At 34.6% G+C, this 16,415-nt stretch overlaps 1 protein-coding gene across 1 annotated transcript in view; it reads right to left on the reverse strand.

The window, feature by feature from the left end:
- The window catches only part of LOC143246535 (zinc finger CCHC domain-containing protein 24-like), a 29,754-nt gene extending 14,078 nt beyond the window's left edge, over window positions 1-15,676 (reverse strand). The window contains exons 1-2 of the mRNA XM_076493398.1: window positions 15,463-15,676; window positions 5,228-5,455 (exon numbers count right to left, since the gene is read on the reverse strand). Of these exons, the coding sequence (XP_076349513.1) occupies window positions 5,228-5,455; window positions 15,463-15,570 (336 nt within the window). The 5' untranslated portion in view covers window positions 15,571-15,676. The remainder of the gene's footprint in view (window positions 1-5,227; window positions 5,456-15,462) is intronic.
- Between the last annotated feature and the right edge of the window lie 739 nt (window positions 15,677-16,415).

Here is a 16,415-nt window from a genome sequence, read left to right on the forward strand (position 1 = left end):
CTCGATGAAGAAATTTTCGAACAAAAGTTGGTTTGTTATGCCTCATCTTATCTGGGCCAAGGTCAGTTCTTGTGTTTCTCTACATATCTTTAGTGTTTATGTGCTCCCACGTGAGGTGATTTGATAAGCTAAGATTGAGCAAACTGTTTGCATACTTTTGCATGTAATTATAGGGCTAGGAAACTAAAAAATCTCACTCAATTTAAACTGTTTCTATGTCATAATTTCTAAAATGCTAATTCCAAATTTCAACGAGGGTTCCTTTATGGAAACTCCAATATGAACCAATGTTCAGAAGTAGTTGATACTGTACACTTGTTCATCCGAGAATTAGACTACAAAGATACAGCTTTTGAAACGCTAAACTCCATATTCCGGATGTAACTAGCATTCTTCAGAAAAGTATGCTTACTTTTACGTTCATCAGTGTTTTCCAAAGAATCACAATTTTTCTCAACACCTTATTAAAGTTTTCTTCTCGGAAATACAAAGTTTAGTGAGAATTCCAGCTCAATCATATTGTTTAAAGATACTTTTTCCACCATATTAACACGATAAACTCGTTTCTTCATATCCTATCTTCTGGAAGGTTTAGGAAGCTAAAACAAGTATCGCTGTTTGCATTATGAAATTTAAGTTACTTAATAACTTACGATCACAGAAGATATAACGAAGCACTTATTAGAAACTGTTTTCGAAAGATCGCGTCTTAATACATCTTGCAACACTTACAGTAAATACAACCCATCCACGGGAAACCACTAACTGACAATAAGCACAACCCATTCACAAGAAAATTCGAAATAACCAGCTGAATAAAGATACAGAAATTAAAGAATGGGTTATAAAATCGTAGAAATAATAATATATTAAATTCTACCTGTGTTATAATCACTGAAAGACGAGTAGCAGAAAGAAATGGTAACTCACGTAAGGCACCTATGAAAAAGCCTGTTCATATTATACAGTATTTTTGGCTTTGTTCGAAAGTTTTAGCTTTACACATAATTTTGATCGATTAATATCTAATCTGCATAAATGCCAATGTGTGTGTCATGACACGCTTGATTTCTCGAAATAGTAAGAGTCCCAAAAGCCAAGATGGATTTATCCAGATAGAATATTTCGATTACTATCTGCCATCACAACTTTAGTGACAGGTATGCAAGGGAGCCGTGAAACCTTATAAGTGTAGTGAGTGTTGGTATAATAAGCATGAAGTAAGAACTTAGTTTGAATCACCTAGTCTAGATCCAAATGCATAGCATGTGTCATGAAAGTAAAAACATCGATTCGATCTTAAATTTAAATCGTTTCTGAACTAAACTATTGTTACGTATCATAATTTATTTCGAACGAATCTCCGATCTACTATGTTACGTACGCTACGCATTATTATTTTAAACAACCTAAAATTCCTATTTTAATGTATAAATCAATTTATAACACCCACTAACGAGACTGATAAACACTAGCTTCCCTTTCAACACATATATTTCAAAATACAAACAAAAAACAAAAGAACTCACAGTAACGGTCATTACTTTCAGCAATGTTCGAACACGCTAGCGTTTTCGTAAAACGAGTGTTAATATTTACTCTCAAGAATCTATAAATTTAGAGAACAGGTGGGACTTGCGCAATACACATCCAACAATATACGTCACATGCATAGAAAAACTATAATGAAGCAAACGTAAGGTCTAAAATAAATGTATAATAGTAAATCAGTTACACAGTTTTATATTATATCACAAACGTTTTTGATTTTTAAAATAGTTTCAATCGACGGAGACAATAAATCAAAAATTCAACAAATATATATTCCAATTCTGTTGTCTTCACATTTTATTTTATAATTTCAGTGCATAGACAAATAACAATATTAGACTATACTTTTGTTGATAATCAACATGGCCAAAAAGCCATTGTAGTGTTACCAAAATACACTGGTCTTTGTATATATTAGCAGTTGTTAATCTAACAGATGTTTACCAATAATTATACCATGAATAGGCCACGAATTTATTTCATGGATGATTTTAATATTTTATTGGCTTACAAAAAATTTACCAACATTTAACTGCCTTGACTGTACTTTTCTACCTCTTTGTTGGTCAAGTTTGGTTTCGCAAAATTTATTTATTTCAGATAGTTATTAAATGTAAGGTTAGGGGTGGGGTGATAGTACTTGCCCTGCAACTTTTGACAGGCTACACGCTTGCATTTTAAGCATGTTAATCACGTGCTAAAATTCAATTCCTCTTCGGCAATAGTATAGGTTCTACTAAAATCATTTAGCAAATCATCAAATAATTGCTCGCTAGATGCATACGTCTTAACCCCGCCGTATTTTCATTAAACACCCCACCAGTAGCTCATGTGTTTGTTTGTTTGTTTTATGAATTTCGCGCAAAGCTACACGAGAGCTATCTGTGCTAGCCGTCCCTAATTTAGCAGTGTAAGACTAGAGGAAAGGCACATAGCTATCACCACTCACCGCCAACTCTTGGACTACTCTTTTACCAACGAATAGTGGGATTGGCCGTGACATTATAACGCCCCTGTGGCTGAAAGGGCGAACATGTTTGGTGAGACCGGGATTCGAACCCGTGACCCTCGGATTACGAGTCGAGTGCCTTAACTACTTGGCCACGCCGGGTCCATGCTGTACGTCTACAGGATTATGATGTTAAACATCAGGTTTCGATACCTGTGGAGTGCAAAGCACCTATAGCCCATTGAGTAGATTTGCGCTTAAAAACAACTGAACCAAAACTCATTAAATAACCCCAGAAGCGATTCGTTAGTTCAACTTTAAGGGCGTCTGTTCGGTCAGGATCCTGATGAGCTGAATGGTGGGCTCCTCTGTCATTTGCTCCTAACTTCTTCTGTTACATATTATAATTTGTCTCGGACGAGCCTCCAATTTATTATGTTACCTATTACAATTTCAAATAGCCTGAAACTGAGTTAAATTGCAACTTGGATTTAGAAGTTATTTAATTGTCAATATGTATATCTTATTTATGATATTTGCTCACAAGATTGATACACACAATTTTCTTTCTTAAAACAAATATATTTAAACATACAAACAGCAACACAATTTATAATAACGGGTATTACAAATGATTTATATACAAAAGTTTTACAGACTTACAAACAATATTGTCTTCTATCTTATCTGGAACTTCAGTATACCTTATCGAAGGTTCACGACAAGCGAATTAATTTTGAGTTGAAATCGATACAGTTCATTTAACAGTGAGTCAGCTAGCTCTTTACGTATGAGTTTTTCACAACTGAAGGTATATAATCTATTCGTAGAAATATTAACATCTGAACTTAAACGGTTTATAATGTTCACAATCTATAAACGTTTCTGGTCAAATATCTATAGTTTCCCGATTAATAAGCGTTTATCACAGTTGTAGTCCCCAAGGTTTGTAGTATATTAACTGCAGCAAACCAACAATATAAACCGTCTCTCCGCCTGTTGCGATGGCTGTCTTTTATAAGCTTGAGAAAAGAGTTTTTACGAAATTCAGTTGAGGCACCAATACTGGTATTTACATACATATATATATATATATACATTGTTGACTCTCACATTTGACAGTCTTCTACAACTGAATAGGTAGGATTTTTGCAATATACATTTAACGATGTAAGTTAAATCCGTTTCTAACTGAAACAAATGCATATACTAATATGAATATATAATAGTAAGTCCGTTACACTTTTAACTGCACCTTGGCGAGCAGTTTCATATCCTTATGTATTTCGGGTTTGTTCTTGGCTTCTTCTCACTGGATCTTGTCTCATAACTTGGTAACCAAGCCTATTTCTTTCGTGCATCCTAACGTTTCATTTTCTTTCTCTGTGATAAGTCACTTTTTCATGTTACAATTTTTGGCACGTGATTTTCGATGTTTTTTTATCACTTACACTCCTACTAAAATAAATAAAAAATTGTAGTAACTTGATCTTCGTAAGTGGTCAAGACACACGACTCGTAATCTGAGGGTCGCAGGTTCAAATCCCCGTCATACTAAATATGTTCGCCCTTTCAGCCGTGGGGGCGTTATAATGTTACGGTCAATCCCACTATTCGTTGGTAAAAGAGTAGCCCAACAGTTGGCGGTGGGTGGTCGGTTGCCATCCCTCTAGTCTTACACTGCTAAATCAGAGACGGCTAGCGCAAATAGCCCTCGAGTAGGTTTGCGCGAAATTCAAAAATCAAAATACCTGATAAATATTTATTATCCGTGTATTACACTATTCAATGGTGAGGATTACTTCAATTATTCATTAAAAGGAAGTATCATCACGTGAATTACATTTATTTGAAATTAGTGTAGACTCCTCACCTAAACACAGTAAACATTTTTGTTGTTTATTAATTTCATTAAATATGTACAATCAACTGAATCTTACTGTCTTTATTTTTTATAGGTTTAGAGGCTACGCTGTTTTAATGGTTGGTTCGTAATGAAACTCTATAATACTCCGTTAAATAAATTCGTTTGTATTTATTTACGAGTACTTCTTTGTTTATCTACATTAAAGGCTCTCAAGCAATGTTAAGTTCGTAGAATCTTCTGGACATGAGCGAAGTCCTTGCTAACCTCTATCTAATTATTCTTTGGCTTGAACTAAAGTATTTGTCGTTAATTCTTCAAATAGTTTCTAAATTTTTGGTTTTTAATACAAGTGAAAAAAATATCTCGACTGTCAGATACTGAATCAAGATATCAATCATTTGCTTCGCAAAATTGATTATGACAGCGGAATCTCATATGACCGAGTGAGTTTAATATATTTCTTGCGAAAATACAACCTCTTTGCTGACTCCTGGTTGAAAACCTGTGCACTACAGCACATGGATTTCTGTTAAGACAGCGAAACATTCAAGTCAGTACAAGTATAAAGTTCTCACCGCCTGATCATAAGATTAGTCATTAAAAGTATTTATATTAAATTTGCGAAAGTTTGTTTGTTTTTGAATTTCGCGTAAAGCTACATGAGAAATGTCCGCCCTATTTGCTAAAGACAAATACTTGAGTATATCTCTATGTCTGACCGCCAGATACGAAGGTAATTTGCCATTCTGCAAGAAAGTGGTAGGTTTAGGGACTAAAATCTAGGATATTCGATATCCTCTAAAAAAAAAACAAATACAATATAGTGTTAGCTATACGAACTCTGGCGACATTTCTCTTACCTGTGGACAGTCTTTAATGTAGTGACCTTTCTTGAAACATAAATGGCACAAGTAGTTCGGCGGAGGTTTCTTGGTAGCTTTTCTATCGAATTCAAGAGTCAGGTCAGAGAAATGGTCAGTGAGGTCCACTAATGAGGCTGGACTGATGCTTCTGTTATTAGTGTAACTAATGTAGTTGTTCTTAGACTGCAGGTACTTCGTGGTGATGGAGGGTAAATGGAGTTTACTCTGGAATTCGAAAATGTTAAAAGATTACAATAGGTCATTTACTGTCATTGCGAACATAGTTGTAAATATATTCGCAATAAGTATTTGAAGTATCGAATTGATATGCTTTTTTCACATGAAAAAGCAACAATAACTTCGTGTCAAGAAAAAGTTTTAAAAATTATATCAGTTTACATCTATATACATACATATGTATTAAGCCAAGTGTAACATCACTAAATAATGCCAGAAAGAAATCGGTGATGAATTTAAGAAAAAAAACAAGATTCATTGTGTTATTAACCTGTTGGCTGCCAAGTATTTCAGCTGCTACGGCAACTTCGAACCAAGTTCAAAATACATCTCTAATGCTCCTTCATTTTGTAACATTTTCGTGACGCCATTTTGGATCGAAAGTGAAACAATATGTAAGTAGGTCAAATGCATATATGGTGCTGACATCTAGCGTTAAAGTTAGGTATTATTGAGAACGAAATAAGTCGTCCGTGGCACTGTGTTACCGATCAGCTTGGACGAGTTATTTCGTCTACGGCACTGAACAGGTTAATACATGTTTAAACAGTTACTTCTAAGCACAATACTACATTTTATGACTATAAAAACTTCTATTAGTCATTGTAGAATGTGTTAAAAGTACGTTTTTACATCTTAGGAATAAAATGATAAATTTGGTTTAGTAAAAACTACCCATTGGGTTGTCTTCGCTTTGTCTACCGAGGATATTGAAACACCATTATCACTGACCGCTGATCCAACAGGAGACTAACCATTTGGTTGTGGACTTCGTACAGCAATGACACGTGAGGTTATGAACTACAAGTTACTATTTTATTGCAGACTTCGTGTAGCAATGAAATGTATGGTTATGAAGTAAAAATTACCATTTGGTTGTGAAATTTGTGTAGCAACGACATGTGCTACTAATGTCTATTTGTAACAATGACATGTAAAGTTATAAGCTAAAAATAACCATTTGGTCGGGGGAATCACATCCTTAAAACAATATACATTTCCTTCCAAACACCAATATAAATATCTAACTGACCTTAAGTCTGAAATACGTTCTAATTGGCCCGGCATGGCCAAGCGCGTTAAGTCTGAGTGTCGCGAGTTCGCATCCCCGTCGCGCCAAACATGCTCACCCTTTCAGCCGTGGGGCGTTATAATGTGACAGTCTATCCCACTATTCGTTGGTAAAAGAGTAGCCCAAGAGTTGGCGGTGGGTGGTGATGACTAGCTGCCTTCCCTCTAGTCTTACACTGCTAAATTAGGGAAGGCTAGCGCAGATAGCCCTCGAGTAGCTTTGCGCGAAATTAAAAAACAAAAGAAACGTTCTAATTAGATAGTAATTTAATTTCTTCTTAACACATTAAGTCCATTGTCCCAGAATATAAGTTAATGCTATTACAACAAGTTCCATAAAATCCTCAAGTTGTATTTGTAAATGAACCAGGCTACAAACTGGAGAAACCTATTCTGTTACTTCTATGGGCATGACCTCGCTGCTTGAAGGAATACACAAGATCCAGCAACACATGGTTGTCTACTTTTATATCAGAATACCTGTAAATGAATCTAATATTCCTCAACACGTTTTAATAGAATACAATGACTGTAATAAAACTGATAATTTCATCATAGTTGATGAAGCTGAAAATAACCAATAATTAATAATCTGTGATAATTTTTGCGCGAATTTCCAAAACAAACAAACAAAGTTGTTGATGCGCAAAACTATATTCCCACTGCAAAAAAAAAAAAAGCAATATAAAGATTTGGCTAACGATGTCATATATTTTCATATTGGGGAGGATATATGATAGGCTACAACGACGTTCTTAGCGCAACAGTTTTATTGTTGTTGTTGTTTTTAGCTTTGGTTTGCCGGAATATGATTTATTCCTACTAAAATAACACTAATCATTATAATCAATATGATTTATTCCTACTAAAATAACACTAATCATTATAATCAATATGATTTATTCCTACTAAAATAACACTAATCATTATAATCAATATGATTTATTCTTACTAAAATAGCACTAATCATTATAATCAATAGGATTAATAAGACGAATCATTGTAATCAATTGGATTTATTTCTACTAAAATAACACTAATCATTATAATCAATAGGATTTATTCCTACTAAAATAGCACTAATCATTATAATCAATAGGATTTATTCTCTACTAAAATAACACTAATCATTATAATCAATAGGATTTATTCCTACTAAATTAACACTAATCATTATAATCAATAGGATTTATTCCTACTAAAATAGCACTAATAATTATAATCAATATGATTTATTCCTACTAAAATAGCACTAATCATTATAATCAATAGGATTAATAAGACGAATCATTGTAATCAATTGGATTTATTTCTACTAAAATAACACTAATCATTATAATCAATAGGATTTATTCCTACTAAAATAACACTAATCATTACAATCAATAGGATTTATTCTTACTAAAATAACACTAATCATTATAATCAATATAATTTATTCCTACTAAATTAACACTAATCATTATAATCAATAGGATTTATTCCTACTAAAATAGCACTAATAATTATAATCAATATGATTTATTCTTACTAAAATAACACTAATCATTATAATCAATTCTTTTCGCAGGCGTTTTGTCTAATAAAGTAGAAAAAAGTTACAAATAAATCCGCTTAAAAACTTTTAAAGCTTTGTTTTTTTATTTTTGAATTTCGCGCAAAGCTACTCGGGAGCTACCTGCACTAGTCGTCCCTAATTTAGCAGTGTAAGACTAGAGGGAAGGCGACTAGTCATCACCATCCACCACCAACTCGTGGACTACTCTTTTACCAACGAATAGTGGGATAGACCGTCACATTATAACGCCTGCACGGCTGGGAGGGCGAACATGTTTGGTGCTACTGGATTCAAACCCGCGACCCTCGGATTACGAGTCGAACGCCTTAACTCACTTGGCCATGCCGGGACCCTTTTAAAACTTACAATTTGCTTATCGTAGTTCAAATAAAAATTTGATTATTTAAACATCTGGTTTCCTGCAGGCGCAAGATTGATTTGATCTAGCTGCGAATGAGTGTTTGATTGTTCGCTGAATTAAAAAAAAAAAAGATAAAAGTGAAATACTTTACGCTTATTCTTATTTTTCCAGTCATACAAGATCTCCAAGATCATATTTTGACTCGTATTATCAACATGTTGTTTAGCCATGCCATGGACACCTTATCATGAAGTATATATATCTGGAACTCAACCGGTCTTGTCAAGTTCTTTCCAGCTGATATGAGTAACACACAGCAGTAAGGGTTTATCAGAAATGAGGAATTATATTACCGCTTTTAGTTCTGTGGCATATGTTCACTCTTCATTAGCCATCTCTCATTTAGAGGAAAGGCAACTAGTCATCACCATCTACCACCAAATTTTAGGCTATTCTTTTACCAACGAATAGTGGGATTGACTGTCATATTATAACGCTCCCACGGCTGAAAGGGCGAACATGTTTGGTGTGACGAGGATTCGAACCGCAACCCTTGGATTACGAGTCGAGTGCTTTAACCACCTGGCCATACCGGGCCGCGTGATTAAATGAAAATATTATACTAAAGTTTAATTATATTGATTGTAACAGAATGTGGATACATAGACGTGATGAAAATACTCATAACAACATTTTGCCACTTGACATCTTATAACGTTCAGCCAGTGCTCGTTTTTGTGGCTTTCTTTTATTTCTGTAAACGTAAAATGTGTAAAATAATATGAATCCTCCAAGTTTAGACAACTTTTCTTCAATTCTAAACAATGAACAAATTACGACTACAAACCATTTCTTACGCATGCGAATATATTTTGTGTGAAACTCATCTCAATTTTTTTAAACTGTGTATTTCTACACATAAACAACAGTCCTATATTTGGCTTCTGGACTACTGGTTGGTTGATTGGTTGTTTGCAATCAAGGGCAAAGCTGCACAATGGACTATCTGTGCTCTGCCTACCACGAGTAACGCAGTTTATAGCGTTGTAAATCCACAGACATACCGCTGTAGCACTGGGGATCGGCTTCCAGACTAATTTGTATATCGACATATGCCATACAACAAATTTCATATATTTTTTTATAATGTTACTATATTTTCCGTTTTATAAACAGAACGCTTGTCATTCAATTTTCTATTTATCTGTATCGCATACATATTTTTTTTTTTAAATACTTGGTAATAATATCAGCTTTTGTTTGTCCCCCTCTGGTACAGCGGCAAGTCTACAGATTTACAACGCTAAAATCAGAGGTTCGATTCCCTCGGTCGGTTCAGTAGATAGCCCGATGCGGCTTTGCAATCAGGAAACACACTAATAAACAAATAGTTTTAGTTTTCCAGCTATGGAAAAAGAGAAATAGAACAACATGTTACTTTGTGAGTGAAACACAACTTCGGAGAAAGAAAGAATGCAACTCGTCTTCCTTTCATAAATAATAAGAGAGTGAAGACGCAGAAGGCCCGGCATGGCCAAGCGTGTTAAGGCGTGCGACTCGTAATCTGAGAGTCGCGGGTTCGCATCCCCGTCGCGCCAAACATGCTCGCCCTTTCAGTTGTGGGGGCGTTATAATGTGTCGGTCAATCCCACTATTCGTTGGTAAAAAAGTAGCCCAAGAGATGGCGGTGGGTGGTGATGACTAGCTGCCTTCTCTCTTGTCTTACACTGCTAAATTAGGGGCAGCTAGTACAGTTAGCCCTCAAGTAGCTTTGTGCGAAATTCACAAACACACAAACAAACAAGACGCAGAAGAAAAATAAACAGCTTCTATCATCAGTTCCATAGTTACAGGCAACCTGGATGAAACACCAGGATATCAAAGCTAAGTTTGTGGTTCGTAGAAAATCCAGTAGGAGGAGATAAATCATCAGCACCAGTAGAAAAAAAACAACACAGTAAATGTAACAAACTCTGAGAAAACTGATATCAGAAAAATTAGTCTCAAAACATTCGGGAAGACAGCGTTGTCTTTTTCTCACCAAGTGCTGTTATTTTTTCACCACGTGCTACACACAATATTGTTTCTTTTATTATTACTTCAACAACAGTCTTCTACGGATTAAACCAAAACCGTCTGAGGCATTTCTGGAGATGTCACGGAACTATTTATTAAAATCAATCACCTGAAATCGTAACAGAAGTGAAGACGAGAAAAAAAGTTATATTTGTTCTACCCACAGAGATATAGGATATATTAAACAGAAACCTGCTTCCCATTAGCTGTCCACCAAACAAACTAAACCTAATTTAGATATATGTAACAAAAACATCATATTATAACTGCATTTCTTTTAGGAAACCCATTAGATACGAATCAAGGCGTAACGAAATGATTGACGTATCATTACCAGTAAATGAACAATGAAAAATTGTTGGTAACATCCCTAATCCAAAACAAATAATCATTGAGCTACTAGAAGGAACTTTTTTAGTTCAACCTATAACTCTCAGACTATACTACTTTTGGTTTGGTTTGTTTTGAATTACGTGCATAGCTACACGAGGGCTATCTGCGCTAGCCGTCTTTAATTTAGCAGTGTAAGGCTAGAGGGAAGACAAGCTAGTCATCACCACCCACCGCCAACACTTAGGCTACTCTTTTACCAACGAATAGTGGGATTGACCGTCAGATTATAACGCCCCCACAGCTGAAAGGGCGAGCATGTTTGGTGTGACGGGGATTCGAACCCTGACCCTCGGGACTATATTGCTTCTAGTATCTCTGTTTCAGAAAGTACTTATTTTTACAAAGTTATTTTTTCACTTGCATTCTCATTTTAAACGGCTAATTAATTATTGTCATTTTAAACCACCACCCTCTCTGGTGGTTCAGTGATAAGTCTGAGGAACATAACGCTAAATATTGCGGTGGGCAGATCACAGGTAGTCTATTTTGTAGCTTTGTTATTAAGAACAGCTGAAACAAAAATAGTCACTTTAAGTTTCAGTCCAGATCCAAAACAACTACAGTAAAGTTTGTAAAATTAAACAAAATAACGTTTAAAATTGTATTCTTTGTTTTTTATTTTACAGTAGTAAGTGCACAATATGCTTCCTTTACAAGCATATAGCAGGATTTTTGCAAATTCTAGTGGTGGAAAAAAAACTAAAAGAAAAAAAAGTCTCAAATAGCCTTTTTTAACTTCTCTATAATATCATGATAATAAAAAAGATGAGAGAAGTGATTTGTTAGTATACATTATATGTTAAATGTTTTTAAAACTGTTCTCCTCAACCATCCAGGTCGAACAGGCACTCGACCCGTAATCCGAGGGTCGCGGGCTTGAATTCCCGTAACACCAAACATGCTCGCCCTTTCAACCGTGGGTATGTTGTTATGTGACGATAAATCCCACTCTTTGTTGGTAAAAGAGTAACCCAAGAGTTGGCGGTGGGTGGTAATGACTAGCTGCCTTCCCTCTAGGCTTAAACTGCTAAATTAGGGACGACTAGCCCAGGTAGCCCTCGTGTAGCTTTGTGCGAAATTCAAAATAAATTCTCCTCAAAAAAAATACGCCTAATAAACTAAAGCAATGAAAACATGAAGCACAAGTTAGAAAGGCTAGATGTTTTTAACTACTGCCTCGCAAAACAATAAAATGGGATGGAACCTTCCGCTTCAACGGCTTTGGATGGTCTTTAATACGCTGTCTCTCACAAAAATAAATAGACATAGTATTTTATATACCAAAGTTCTCCAAAGTTATCTTAAAATACAGTATCTTTCGGACAAACGACATGCTGTGATTTGTAATGGTACTCTGGAATTGATACGTTCAAAGATTGTTATGTACACTGGTCATAGCAGTTGTTACTCAATGTTTTATGGAAGAAGTTGTCTTAAGAATTTTACCTTTACACTCTGCATGGAACTCCAATGATTCAGCATCAGTTCGTCACCTAATATTTTTGTGACTGATACTGTCAGTCTTGGAATTGAAGAAGAGAGACATTGAAATGTTGTACACATTTTTATTGTTTTATGATATCTGTTTGTTTCTGTTTTTGTTTTGTTCTAAGCGCAAATATACACAACAGACTACACGTGAACAGTCCACCAAAGATTTTGTCGTTTTAAGTTCGTAACATCGCTGCTGACCCACTGCGGGACTTTACTGTACCTACAAAATTCCACCTTCAATATAACACATCTCTGATTCTTCCAGCGCCTCACAATAACTTCAGCAACTGGCCATATCTGGCTCTGTATTTGCGAAAATTGACAATGAAATCTGATGAATCCAACCATTTTAAGCCTTTAATAACGTTCTTCTTTTTGCAACAGAATTAATGCTTTCTTAGAAGAATCAATTATTTTGTACATGACGTATAATAATAATAAGCTACCAGGCCACTACATTAATATAAAAAGATAACTATATAGATATATATTTATTTACTTAGTATATTATATTCATTTCCAAGGTCTTTCGACGCATAAGTATAAAGTCCTTGATGCAGTTTGCTTTCTTAGACAGTGGAATAGATAATTTTCAGATAGAGGACTGACACTCTAAAAAATCTAAATCTCTACAATTAAAAAATAAATGTTTATATTATGAGCTCTTAAAGTAACTATTATTTCGACAACATTAATACATATTATCTTATCACAGCCACCAAAGGAACTACTGAATGTTATAATGATGTATTTCAAGTAATTGCCGAATAGTTCGAAAATTTTGTTTGTTTTGAGGGTTATCTACGCTAGGTATACCTAAGTTGTCAGTGTAAGACTAGAAGGAAGGCAGCTAGTTATCATCACTCACCACCATTTGTTGGGCTACTCTTTTTCCAACTAGTAGTGGGATTGACCGTCACATTATAATGCCCTCACGACTGAAAGAGCGAGCATGTTTGATGTGACGGGAATTCGAACCCACGACCCTCAGATTAGGGGTTGAGTGCCTCTAACCACCTGGCCATGGTGGCCCACCAATATTATTTTGAAATGTATTAACTTTAGAATAATACCTTTCATTTACAGTATATTAATTTCAATTTGCCTCATCTACGTTGTCTTGACTAGTTTTGGTACAATTTGTCTTCAACTGGAGTTATATAATTGCGTCGTTAAAATATCATTTCATTGTCATCAACTGCTGCTATCACAGTTTATTTTGTAATATTCTAACTTAAATCTTCGATTTCTGTTGTTTAGATAGCATTAAATCCAAATGACAGAAATATAACTTGTGTAATATTATGTAATTAAATTGTAGGTAATTTATTTTAAATTAAACGTAATTTCGATTTGTGTTAAGCAAACCTGGGTCTAAGTAACTCTATTACTTACACTTCTCTGTTATCGATCGACCTCACTCTTCATAAAAAGTATATATAATAATAAGTAAATGTACACTTTCATTCATAACATGAAAAGCAACCTAGAATGCGTCCCCCTAGTACAGCGGTATGTCTCCGGATTTACAACGCTCAAATCAGGGGTTCGATTACCCTCGGTGGGCTGAGCAGATAGCCCGATGTGGCTTTTCTATAAGAATAACACATAACACACAATCTAGAATGCTATGAAATATCTGTTGAGTTGGACTTCTATAAATTTGCAGAAGCTATAGTTGACTTGCATCCGCCTTCAGGAAGAACTAAAGTGAAAATGAACAAAAATCTAGGTCTAGTTTATTATACATTAGAGTACTTGTACATCACCTAAATCGAGGTATACACCCATTAATTTTAAAATAAAAAATCGCTGGTGTAAATAGAATTCCGCGTCATAGAACTTTGTAAAAAAGTGAAATTATTAGTGACAGTTATAAGTCATCCAACTTTTAATATTTCTGTCAGTTATTCAGTCATGACAAAGACAATTAGTGACTAGATAAATATAATGCACTTTTCTACGGCGAAAAACTTTGTTATTGTTTTTTACATCGTTTTAAGAATTAGCGAATCTTTCTGACTTTAATACCTTATTTTCAGAATGTTAGTTTTCTTATAGTGATGTGGAATAATATTAACAACGTAATGTTGACACCATTCCTAATTCTAACAAATCTTATTCATAAAATATATTTGTGTGATATTTTAAGTAATAGAAAACGTGTTTTTTTTTTATTTTTGGTGTTATTCTTTTGTCTTGGGCTGGATTTATAGAAAACTTGACTCAAGGAAAACACTGCTGCCTTGGAAAATGTCTAGAAAAATATATACTTGTCATATGTAAAAAAATAATTTTGTTTGTTTTTTGAATTTTGCGCAAAGATACACGAGGTAAAAACAATATCGAGGAAAAAATTAGACATTAAAAAGTTATATAATAGGTGTGTCGCCGCCTTTGTATAGAAATAAAATTTCAGCCATGTACACTTCACAAATTCTACCACACTAAAATATCAGGTGGATATGGAGATAAATACTAAACATAAATCGCTTCTTCATTCACTAGTTTCTAAATAAATCTACAATCGCTGATTAGTTTTATAAGATGATACTTACATTATATTTTTTTGAAAAGTTTTAACAAAGCAAAATTATATATACGTAAAAACGGTTGGTATGGGTTGAGAAAAATTTTTTATGTAGAGGAGCGAACAACGTTTCGACCATCTTCGGTCATCTATTTTTCGGTCTATTTTTCTCTACCAGTAGGTTTTCTTGTGATCACGAAAGCAAAATTATTTTCTATTGAAATTATCTCTTTACAGAATGTGCCCCTTTAGTACACCAATAAGTCTACGGATTTATAATGCTCAAATCAGCGATTAGATTCCCCTCGGTGGACTCAGCAGATAGTCCAATGTGGTTTTGCTATAAGAAAAAAACACATACATACTCTTTACAGAATTTGATGATATGGTTAATAAATAATTCGTTTGTAGTTATTATTTATATATATACTGTAATTACCCTACTATGATGTTATTGATATAGACCAAACTAACTGTTACTGTTACAGTGGTACAAAACTCCAGCAACTCGCCTGGTCGTTGGAGGTGGACTGATCTGCTAGGGTCAGGTACACCCAATTTAGCAGCTGGGCTGGCTGATATACTGAGGCACCGGTCTCAATGGAAGTGAGAGAAGCCATTCCATTCGGACACTAAAAATACACTTCAGAATATTCGGACTAACACGAGACCACAAAAACACGAACATTGACAGAGCGCTGTCAGAGCACTGAAACAAGCTACTATCACTACATGTGTTGCTGGCATTCTCCTCTGTCTGCTTAGCCAATCACCATTTCGATGTTTTCAGGCAACAACCAATGAAAAACTTTGTAAGTGATTTGCATTGCGGTGACAAATTTAACATCTGCACAGACGACGGCAGACGAAACCCCTACATTCACTTCTCTCTAGGAGTTAAGTTTCACAACTCCCATGTAATGACGTCCCAACTCGAATTCTTGAAGGCTGGTGTGATGGAGGGCATTGTTTTGTTTCACTAAGTTTTTGATAGATACATCTTATGCCACTCAGCTCATGAGAATTGCTGAGTTAAGCATACTAAAGCTACCTCAAATAGTCACGACGATGTTTGTTTTTAATGTAAAAAACTAGAAGGAGCTGTATTGGAAGAAGTAAATATTAAAAAAAAATACAGTCCTATATCGTACATTTTTATTATTAATTTTATTTAAAACTATTTTACATGATCAGGTTAGTCTATCGGAATGTTTTAAATTTTTCTTAGAGGCTGTTTTTTTACGTAATATGTTGAACAAAATAATAAGTTACGAAGTTACGTTTTAACACTTAAGAAGCAACTTTTTAGTGTTTTTTTTCGTGTGACGTTAATTTATTTCCAGTTAACTTGAAGCTGTTTTAACACTTTTTATATTAAATTTAATTCTTGTTCCCTATGGAGTGATATGATAGAAACTGAAAATATAAATACCCATCAAACTTCTTTCATAACTTATCTTACAAC

Source organism: Tachypleus tridentatus, chromosome 3, assembly GCF_004210375.1.
Source record: "Tachypleus tridentatus isolate NWPU-2018 chromosome 3, ASM421037v1, whole genome shotgun sequence".
NCBI classification, from domain to species: Eukaryota; Metazoa; Arthropoda; class Merostomata; order Xiphosura; family Limulidae; genus Tachypleus; species Tachypleus tridentatus.